This window comes from Triticum aestivum, chromosome 2A (genome assembly GCF_018294505.1).
Source record: "Triticum aestivum cultivar Chinese Spring chromosome 2A, IWGSC CS RefSeq v2.1, whole genome shotgun sequence".
In the NCBI taxonomy this organism is placed as follows: Eukaryota; Viridiplantae; Streptophyta; class Magnoliopsida; order Poales; family Poaceae; genus Triticum; species Triticum aestivum.
Genome location: NC_057797.1, coordinates 52,977,527 through 52,989,205, shown reverse-complemented (window position 1 = coordinate 52,989,205; position 11,679 = coordinate 52,977,527). Strand labels below are relative to the sequence as shown.

The 11,679-nt window shown below is 43.8% G+C and overlaps 1 protein-coding gene and 1 pseudogene across 1 annotated transcript; both read right to left on the bottom strand.

Annotated features, from left to right (window-relative positions):
* Nucleotides 1-4,425: 4,425 nt before the first annotated feature.
* LOC123191482 (cell division control protein 48 homolog C-like) lies at nt 4,426-6,441 on the bottom strand (annotated as a pseudogene).
* A 3,104-nt stretch (nt 6,442-9,545) lies between these two features.
* Nucleotides 9,546-11,074, bottom strand: LOC123184669 (galactinol synthase 2). The gene is made up of 3 exons (XM_044596749.1): nt 10,671-11,074; nt 10,132-10,593; nt 9,546-10,028 (listed from the first exon to the last, which is right to left on the bottom strand). Exons 1-3 carry the CDS (start codon nt 10,974-10,976, stop codon nt 9,828-9,830), a joined length of 969 nt encoding a protein of 322 aa, XP_044452684.1. The 5' UTR covers nt 10,977-11,074; the 3' UTR covers nt 9,546-9,827.
* Nucleotides 11,075-11,679: the final 605 nt, after the last annotated feature.

Sequence of the window (11,679 nt, the reverse complement as noted above, 5' to 3'; positions counted from 1 at the left end):
GGCATCAATATTATGAATATGTGTATCACTACGATCGAGATTCAATGAACCATTTATATTAAGTGTATGACTATAGAAGGTATTATTCATGTAAACAGAATAATAATTATTTTTTGACTTAAATGAATAACCGTATTGCAATAAACATGATCCAGTCATATTCATGCTCAACGCAAACACCAAATAACATTTATTTTAGGTTCAACACTAATCCCGAAGGTAAAAGGAGTGTGCGATGGTGATCTTATCAACCTTGAAATCATTTCTAACACACATCGTCATCTTGCCCTTAATTAGTCTATGTTCATTTGCAACTCCTATTTCAGAATTAAACTATGTACTGTGTACTCAATGCTCCCCAAATCTAGTGCATGTGATAATAGCGCAAATTTAGTTCAGTTCAAGTCTTCAAGATTAAGTGTGGGTGCCATTTAGATCATTTTTTTCTATGGGCAATAGCTGCCATTTAGCTCAGTTCAAGTTCAGGTTTTGGTGCCATTTAGTTCAACTCAGTTTGGAGCATCAATTGGCAAGCAATTCAGTTTAGATATTTGCATATGTACTCCTGTTCAATTCGGTTTGGAGCAACAGCTGACATTCAGTTCAATCCAGATTTTTAGCATATGCACTCCTGTTCAATTTGCACATGCACAATGTTTATCTGAACATTCGTTGAACATTCATTTATTCATGGGGGGGGGGGGTGCTATGCATCCACCGGCTGCTGCCGGGTCGCTAGCCGCCAGATTTAGCGCCACCAAGCGGCTGACGGACATCCTAAATTTTAAAACATAGATTATGTTGCAGAATTTTTTGGAATAGAGATCATGTTGCGAAAATGTCGGTAGAATTATTATTTTTCTATACTACTATTAAACAATCAAACAAGAACTTTTTTAAGCACACCCCACAAAGCGTACACAGATCCAATACCACCGCACGATTAGGCCCACTAAAATCAATCTAACGGTTAGCCTTAACCTAAACCATTTTCTGTGTGCACTTAGCAATTTACATTGACTGACCGTACTCCACCATGGAGGAAAATATGAAACTCCACGCTTGAGCAATTAGGAAACTAATTATCACGGGTGCATCCTATTTTAGGAAACTAAATCAGAGTGCATCCATCCTATTAGGAAACTAATCTCAGACAAATCCATCCTATTAAAAAACTTATCTTGGATGCATCCATCCTATTAGGAAGCTAATCGCGAGCCGCCTGCCGCCATCATGCACGCTAGCCACGATGGGGGAAGCGCGAGGAGCTTCGTCTTTCTTCGGGAACATCTATACTACTATTAAACAATCAAACAAGAACTTTTTTAAGCACACCCCATAAAGCGTACATAGATCCAATACCACCGCACGATTAGGCCCACTAAAATCAATCTATCGGTTAGCCTTAACCTAAATCATTTTCTGTGTGCACTTAGCAATTTACATTGACTGACCGTACTCCACCGTGGAGGAAAATATGAAACTCCACGCCTGCGCAATTAGGAAACTAATAATCACGGTGCGCCCTATTCTAGGAAACTAAATCAGAGTGCATCCATCCTATTAGGAAACTAATCTCAGACAAATCCATCCTATTAAAAAACTTATCTCGGACGCATCCATCCTATTAGGAAGCTAATCGCGAGCCGCCTGCTGCCATCATGCACGCTAGCCACGATGGGGGAAGCGCGAGGAGCTTCGTCTTTCTCCGGGAACACATGTGCTATCGCCGCCATCGTCTTCTGTTTGGAGGCCAGACACTCTTCTGCCGCTACTGCGACGACTCCATCCACGTCCAGGGCATGCTCTCCAGCAACCATCGACATCTGCATTGACTTCAGCTCCGTTCGCAGCACCCATGCCGACAAAGTGTCTGTTCAATGGGTGCACGTGCATTACATATTAAATAAGAATCACGGGCCTTCAAGCAATCTAGAATTATAGATTTGGGATTATCTTAGGTTGCCGATTGCTGTACTGAAAATGTGTAATTATATATGGCACGTACATAAGAATGCAGCAATCTTGTCTTACAAAGTAGGATCAAGAGGGATATTGAAGAAGTCAAGCAGAGTCTATTTCCCATGATTACTTCTCATGTTCATGTCGGCTTCCTTCGGCTTTACTTCGTACCACCATATGCATTAAACTGGACCGTATCAAGAGGTAACACCATCCCCTTGATTAGAATTGCCTTATTTGTGCTATTTGATCAGTGTGTGTTTTACGTATGACGTTGCTTTACCTGGAATTAAGGTGGGTTGCACCTGCCTAGGCACTATCTCTAGGGATAGGTTGGAAATCAGAATATATGATTCATTCTTAGAGAAAACTTTACACGCGTTACTTTAACATAATTGCACAGCAATCCAGTAAATTATGTAAGATTCAGTAGGAGGCAAGATATTGAAGATGTACTACTATTTCAGTTACATGATTCTATACATCTAAAACGGGTCACATGACTCCGTAACTATTGTTAGAGAATATCTCTTGCTGTTCTGTAAAGGTATGCAATCTCTACTGCGTTCCAATAAAGAGAATTTTACCATACAGAAGGATCCAATGAGGAAACTAATCCGGCTGAGTTCCAATAAATAGATCCTTCAAATGATCTGTCCTAATACAGCTGCTGTATATTGGTACAGAGAAATCATATAAATTGTACTCAGTCAGATTTTTTGTTTCATGACAGAGAAACCAAATACCTTTCGCTATTTTGGCATATATATTTATTCTTATATATTTGTGCAGTTTCGAATGATCCAACATATCTGCAGTCATCAAACTTGAAGACATGATGTTTAAGGCCTTATTTGCACCGCCTCTCTTTCTTTGTCTGTGCGCCTCTTTCCTCCAATAATAATAATGAACAACTTTTTTCGGATCAGGTATTACATTATTACAAATGTATGCTGAAGCTACTCCTTACGACAAGGAAAAAGAGGATGAATGCTTTCTATCTTCCCCAGTTTTGTAGCATGTTCCAAATTGTTGGCTCTTTCTTATTTGAGGATTCATCATTTTTTTGTAATTTAGAAGCTGACCTGAAAGCTTGATAAGGTTAAGCTTGACAAATACTCTAGAATACTTTTCCTTCCATTTTTATTTTTCTTCATAACTCATTTCAGTTTCTATACGTACAAAGCGTCTTACATCATTGTAAGTTAGTATGGTTGCCAACGCATAAACACATACAAAACCGGATAAATATTTTCTATTATGATAATTATTGGATTTCTTCTAGCCCTTTTACATTTCAATTAGTTCTTGTAAATCATCTTTATTTCATATAGAAGTCGTTGTAGTCACATATCATCTTCTATTTCCTATTATCCATAGTAGGTAGCTATATAATTTTGGCAGTCCACACAACCAAAAAATATATGTAATTTGATCCAAATTAGTACAAATATATATTTTGCTATGCAGATTAATAGAATAAAATAAGATTCAAGAATTAAGCATCTTGAACAATATAATTGCACCGTAAGGTAGTTTATACTTTTTTTTCCTGGCTGCACTCGAAGAGAAGACTAAACTACATGCATATATTACTGCATTAATAAATAATTGCTGATTTTATTTAAATGAGAATATTTTCCTGCTATTACTCTATGCAGCAACATAACCACTATTGTGTCTCGCTTTTGAAAATACAATTTGAGCGACATCAAACATTGTGTATCCATTTAATTTATATTTTTAAAAACGTTTATTTTTTTATATTATGTGAATTCACCTGTTTTACGTTTGAGACGTGCGTTGCACGTGCATGCTTACTAGTGCAACATAATTTATGTTATAGAATATTTTCTGCATCAGCGATCGTGTTGTGGAAACATCTATAGAGTTTTTTTTTGCCAAAGGTCGTATTGCATAATTTTTTGCAACAGAGCACATGTTGCAGAAACGTCACTTGATTTTTTTTCTTGCAATAGAGGTCGTGCTGTAGATTATTTTTCCAACAGAACGCTTGTTGCAGAAGACGAATGAAGAAAAAAAGAAACAAATGGCACTCAGTCATTAACGATTAAGATAAGAAGGAAAAAGAATGAGCGATGACAGGACCCACATAAGAAGCGTGGTGTGCATCTCATGCTGCGGACGAAGCGCTGTAAATCGGCCGGCCGAAGGAAATCTTTTCCCAAATTTAATGGGTACCCCAAACAGCCAAGTAACAAAAAAAGTTCCAATGTGGAATCAAAGCTAAAAGGATTTTACATTTCGTTACCCGTCTTTTTTTGTCTACTCTGCGAGGCTTGCTGTGTACATGCTACAAGTATAAAAGTTTGAAATAAGAATTTGAAATGAACCATGGGGTTTACGATTTCTAATATGGAACAGCGCGCTTGGTTGCTGGATCCCAGCCACAAATAGCCAGATCTATCAACGTAGATGCATGGTGTTGGGTCAGTTTGCACACTATTTCTTCCACAAGGCGTCGTAGAATTTCCTTTGCTGCCACACCAACAAAAGTAAAATGTAAGGCATGCATATGCTGCTACATAAAAGGGGTAAGCAAAACGAGAGATGATCGATTAGAATGTCGGCCTGCACCTGTTCTGACACTGACGGCTTTATTTTGGATAGTGCTCGCTCAAAGTGCGAGAGTTCAATCGACTCACCCAAACCTGACCCCAATCTATCTTCCAGAGCTTCCATGGCTGCTTCATTCATCTGAACAAGGAAGCAAGGAAGCATACATGCTAACTGGTTCCACTTTGCCCGTTGGATCATAGCCTAAATTACATCCATGCTTCATCAATGAAGAAGAAAAAGTCACAAAAGTACTTACCAGTGATGCTAGGTCAGCACCGGAGAGATTGTTGCACTCCTCACGGCGAGCTAGTGCATCCAAATCGACACTGGGGGAGAGTGGTTTTTTCCCGGAACCTGCTAGTGATTTGAGTATTGAAGCACGCTCATTAGCACCAGGTAGAGGTACACAACGTTTCCTCCCAAATCTACCAGGCCGTAGAAGAGAATCGTCTATCGCATCAGTTCTGTTTGTAGCTCCAATAACAAAAACACCTTGATCAGAACTACTACCAAGTTCAGTAAGTAACTGCAAGTGCAAAGATGAACTAACATGAGAAATACAGAGCATGGAAAGAAATGACTGAACATGTTAGAGAATCTCTGCATTGCCAATATATATCGGATGTTGAAGTTACCTGGTTCACGACACGTTCAACAACCCATGCTCCCTCATTCCCTCTTTTTGTTGTCAAGGCATCTATCTGGCACGTACAACAAATTAATGGATTAACTAAAAATTTGAGCACCGTATTTTGCTTAGAATATTAAGCACCTTATCAAGCAACACATGCAAGTTGCTGAGCAACTCTAAATTCTAATAGCACAGATCAATGTATCAGACATTAAAAAAATGTTCCAGACTTTCACAGTTTCACTAAACAGGATAAATGTTACAATGAGCAAAGCAAGGACTTATTTTACCTCATCAAAAAATATTATGCATGGGGAGTTCGTCCGTGCACGGGCGAATATTTTCCTTACTCCTGATTCACTCTCCCCAACATATTTGGTTAACAGCTCAGGCCCCTAAGTTCCAAACAAAACAAGAATCTTAGTTAGCAGTCTGTATGAAACTAGAGCAAGTACTGAGAATATGGAAATCTCAACATGAGTTACCTTTTTGTAAATAAAATTAGCCCCTGCATCGTGTGCAACTGCTTTTGCTATTAGTGTTTTCCCACAGCCCGGAGGCCCAAATAGCAAAAAACCATCTTGCATATCCACTCCAAATTTCTTTAAAGGTAGATAACAGAGGACATGAATATACAAAATTACAAATAAATAAAGGATACAATTGAAACACATATAAAACATGCTGGATTTCAAGCAATATTGCAAATAAAGCACCACAGGTGCCCATGACTCTAGCTATGAGATCTGTCTTCAGTATACAAATGAACTCAATATGCAAGCCAAACAACAGACTGGAGAAAAATAGCACTTGAACTAAAACCATGACAAGAATTATGGAATGGAGGGAGTATGATAGAACACATTTCATCACGGGATTCACCTTATAAAGTTGAGGGTGCTTGATACACCGGACGATGCAGCGATCAAGTTCTTGCTTTAAAGAATCAAGACCTCCAACATCAGTCCATTTGACATCAGGGATAGAGGAAAATCCTTCCCTTATCAATGATGGTTGAGCCACTTTAATTGCTTCCTTCAGATCAATGACAAAGGTATATATGTTAAACATGGTACAGTCTACTGAAATCCCCCCTTTTCACATGAGCGGAGGAATTAATTAATTCAACTGTTGCATGTAGCTAGATGTAAAAGTTGAAAAATCATGCTTAACTTAATTACCTCAAAGTTATCCATGGTGACACTTAGGCTCTACATCTCGTTTTGACTAAAAGGATGCCTCCACCAATTCAGTCCATTCTCATTCATTTTTACATGTATCATTAGGCAGATATCTCGTTTTCCTCCCTTAACCCTAAGCGGAGGAAAAACTCTTCCCTCCAAGCTTCATCGGCGAGCCCGTGGATTCCTTCCCTCTGCTTGCCGCTACGGCGGTCAGTGGCCGGAAGGGGAATCCTGGTGCCTCCACTCTGGTTAGTTGTTTAGATTAGGGTATTTAGTCCTTGCAGGGGTTTTTCGCCACTCGGGCGAATGGCGAAGCTTCTTCTTCGAGTTTATCTTTCGGGCTCTAATCCTCCTTGAATTCGTCTGTCTGGGCATAGTCGACGGAGCTCGATGTAAATTCCTCTCGTCTCCTTGGGGTGATGAGGTTAAAGTTTCTCCTCGTGTGACGAGATTTGGTGTCAGCTGCTTCACATCTACTATTCAAGTGTAAAGTGTTCAACGGCCACAATTGCGGCTCCAAAGTACTATTCCGTGGTGACACGTGCATGAAGACTTCCCGACTGTCATCGGCAAGGTCAAGCCAACTTAGATAGGGAGCGGCGACAGTGACCCATCGGTAGCTCGTTCTAGCGGCAGTAGTGATTGTTTGGTGGTCTCGAAATCTTGATGTAATTTTTATTATACTTGAGATGTTGTACTTATGAGGAATTTTTATAATAATTTGATCCTTTTCACACAAAACATTATAGCATTAGGCAATATTATAGGGCCACATATCTAGGTGTTAGATCGAATATCCATGGACAATATATCCAAGACTTCATTATTGTAAATAATTGGAGAGCAGGTATATTATGTATAAAACATATAGAGAACTTACTTCTAAATAATGAAAGTCTTAGCATGTGTGTGATTATTTTATATTACATCTCAACAAAAAGATATTAACAATACATTATTATTTTCGTCATAATTTAAATCGCCAAAACTGCTATGCAAACGATTGCCAAAAGATAGGTTGCATGTGCATGCCGAATGATAGTGTTGGCTGGGACACCATTGTATGACGTCTATTAGGCCACCCGGTTTCGAGACGATTCTGTGTGGGATTTCGTCGTCAGTCCGACATAGCGGATGTGGCATTTTATATCCACCCTTATATTTGGGCTGGATATGAGGAATGCCGGTCAGCCCGGGCGTTTGAAGACGGCCGTTTAAATCAAATTTTCATGCTCGATCAATGACCGGGCCGTCCGTCCGAACATTTGAGACGTGTTTGAGCAGCCATAGATGTTCTAAGGTTGTGTACACGTTCCAAACACCTGCAGCAATTAAAAATAAGTTCTGCTACTGTTGGGGTAAACCACGACGGCTGGCCGCCCAGCACGGAAGGAACCAGTAGCGTCCGGCCGGCCGAGCACATGCCAGACGAGGCAGCGGTGCTAGTGCGGCCTAGAGCGACTTTTCCTTTGCGCTCACCGAATCATGCATGCAACTTTGGCCGGTCAATCGCTCCGTCACGCAGCTAGTCAGATCAGGCTTCCCGAAGCAGCTCGCATTTGCTCGACTGACCGCCCTGCCCCGGTCCCCGGAGGCCAACGACGCTTGTCAGTTCATCCTCGCCGCGTTGTGCCGTGGCTCGTAGGGAGCAGCGCAGTGTTGACGAATCGCGTCCGATCAATCGATCGGCACGAGACACTTGTTCCACGCTTGTGCATGGCGCCCTGCAGATTGATTAGACTGGACTTCCGACCGTGTACGTGTGCGCCGGTCTAACGGGGTGGCCAGCAGCACGCGACTTCAGCGCGGTCGGTCGCCGGCCGCCGCCGGCGGAAACTTATAGTGGACATAAATTTTCTGGGGGCTGAATGTGCTGTGCCCTGAGCTGCATGCTACCCTGATCGATCTAAGTATTCTTCGTGACTCGGTGTGTAGTATGAACAGTAATTACTCTAATATAAAGCCTTGCACGACATGGAACTCAGTCATCGCTAGTTTACTACTACTACGTACGTATTTGTCCAAAGATAGTACGTGGCCGGCCGGTTCGAAATTCTCGAAACAGGGGTACGTGGCATTGACAAAAGGGATCGCCGTTTAAATGAAGGCGTAGTGACCGTTGGTGCACGCACGCTAACGTAACGGTGGATGCAGTTACGGTCTTACGGACAGGATGCTGCGATGAGCGGCAAAGAGACGAGGGTACGAGGCGCAGCTACAGTACGCCACGTATGCGGGGAAACATGTCCTCTTCCGTCGGTCAGTACCGGCACGCACACCAGCAGCAAAGCTACTGTGCCTACCTAGTATACTAGCTTGCTTGGGCGGCCATGCGCGTCGTCCGTCCGTGTGTCGGTCGGTCTGTTCATGCTCATGCCGAGGCAGCAGGACGACGTACACGTACAGGTGGCGCGTTCCGTGCGACTGATGAAACCGGCCGGATGTCCGTAAGTTAAGTCAAACGCTTTGAACGTATAGCATGCAATAACTATCATCGGTGTCACCGTTTTTTATGCCGGATAAGGCGCTGGTCAACGTCGGCGATACACCTGCCCATGTGGGCGATCAGGACGAAGACGACGACGGCTCGTAGACGTCCCGGCGAACGTTGGCCAGCACCGGCCGTACGGACGTGGACGCGCCACCGGAACGATTTAGACACGCCGATCGTGATGCCGGAACGTTCTTGCGCCGGCCACCCAGAGTAGGAAAGCACCGTCAGGGACCGAGCTGTTACGGTCGTGGACAAAGGCGCAAGGGACAGCCGTCGCATCGTCACAGGCTACTATTCCTTCCATTTTTAAATATAAGTCTTTGTAATTCCACTATAAACTACATATAGAGTAAAATGAGTAAACCTACACTCTAAAATGCATCTATATAGATTCGTATGTGGTTCATAGTGGAATCTCTACAAAACTTATATGTAGGATTGGAGGGAGTAATTATCTGTCGAAACAATCGATAAGGACACGCGCGGGGATCAAAAGACAGATCCATTTTGGATGAGCGGCCGCGGATTTGGCTTTGACTACTACTAATTCAAATCTTTGCAGATGCTACTCCCTCCGTATCAAATATAAGACCTTTTTTGATACTCATTCCGCGTGTCGTGGCTCGAAAAACTCACACGGCGCGATCTCACAGAAAAAACGACAGAGCCCTGTGGCATTCACAAGAACATGCACAATAATTTGCAAATAGCTTTGATTTAAGCATGCAAAATACACGTAGGTAACAAGAGTATATCTATACATTGTGTACACGCGTCTATTTTTCTTGCAAACTAATATTAAACAAGAAACATGGACTAGATTGATCTACCATACCAAAAAACGTCTAGATCGATCCCTCATCCATACTTCGATGCTATAGTAAAGTTCATTACCGAAAATCCGAAATCCCCTACAGATAATACTTAATTAATCATTGCGACGACCCAGCCGGGCAAACGCCGGCATGCAGCGAGCCTACGCGGCCGAGGGCGCCGGGAAGTACTTCACGGCACCGGCCTCAACCAGAGCTCCACGTAGCAGGTTGGTGCCCTCATCGCCGGCCTTGTAGTCCAGGCTCTCGTCGTTGTAGATGTCCCACCATTTCTTCACGAGCATCTTGATGTCCTCCCTGTCCATGTTGGCCTCCTCGCCGGTGTACCTCCACGGCTTCGAACCCTGCATCATTCATGCATGGCACAGAAACATCGAGCATGAATTCAGATATAAGAATAAACAGACTAAAAATGTTTGTACTAGGAAATCGATGACAAAGACGTACCGCTGCGCAGTAGTGCACGACCTTGACCTTGTCGAGCTCGACGTTCTCCGGGTGCCTCCAGAGCATGGCCAGCACCAGGTTGTACACCGGCGGGATGGGCTTGTACACGTCCCTGAAGAACATGTTGAGAAAGTCCTGCTCGGCGAACGGGGTGGGGTTGGTGACGACGAGCCTGTCGAGGAGGGCCTTGGCGGTGGCGAGGCTGGGCTCGTGCACGAACATGCCGGCGTTGAAGTAGAGCGGCGGCGGGGGCACGCTGAGCTCACGCTCCGGCCACGCCACCCGGTCCGGGCACTGCTGGCAGTAGCCGATCCTGTACTGCAGGGTGTGGCTCCACGTCTTCTCGCAGAAGCAGTCCATGATTGCGTAGAAGCTGCCCTTGTCGAGGTCGAAGAGGTGGTCGATGTTGTCGAACACCTGGATGTCCGCGTCCAGGTACACCATCCTCTCGTATTCCACGAACTGTTCGTGCACCAGAATCAGTCAACATCTAACGATCCAGGATGGAAGAAGAAGAGAGCTAGAGAGTAAGTAGGTACCTCCCAGATACGGAGCTTGGAGTAGTTGATGACGTAGTAGGCCATGGCGAACTGGGTCTGGCTCTCGGGCGGGTACACCGGCTCGATCTCGCGGACGAGGCATCCCTGGTCGACCAGCTTGCGGCGGTGATCCTCGGGGACGTCGGGGAGCACGGCCACCACGAGCGGGTAGGCGGAGTTGACGGCGCGGAGGCCCTTGGCCAGGCCCACCACGCCCTTCCAGTAGTCGCCGGAGCCGGCGAGGAAGGTCACGTACGCCGCCCTCTTGGGCGCGGCATCCACGATGCCCTTGAGCATGGGAGCCATTGCTCGCTCGATCTCTCTTGTCTTGCTTGACAGAATGGGTGAGATGGGTTTGCTGTGTGTTGTGCACTAGTGCGTGTTTGTGTTTGATGATGCTTGATGATGGACGATGGTGGTGCCTGCTGGCGTTTATATAGGGCAGCGGGGCGTGGGATCCGCCACGAAATGGAAAGCGTTAAAAAAAAGGGTATAAATGTGGATTGGAATGTTTGAGATGGTGCTATTTTCTTGGGTGATTTGTTTCGGTGGATATAAGGTGACAAAAATCAAACATTATCTTGTCGTAGATCTCTTGCCTTATATGGTAACTGATGACTTAATTAAAGATGGCAAGGAGTGATTTTGGGTGTGATACTCCCAAAATTACCGACCATTTCTGCCACGTATGGTTCGTCGACGGATGGCATCTTCTAGTTTGACTTCAGTATATGCTGCTACTGTATTAAATGGCATGTAGGAATATATTGGCAAGAGATCATCAAACGATTTATCTATCCAATCCGGATAATATTAGTTCACCCGAAATAAAAAGATGCGTACTAATATTAGTTGATTCAATCCATTCCAATCCAATTGTAGCAGGGGCCAGGAGGTACGTCGGTTTTACAGATAAAGGTGAAAATCCCAGGCAGAGTCTAGCTACTTCAACCGCCCTCGCGAGGCGCGTCCAGTGAAATCTGCGTAGTATTTCTTTCCACGTCTTGCT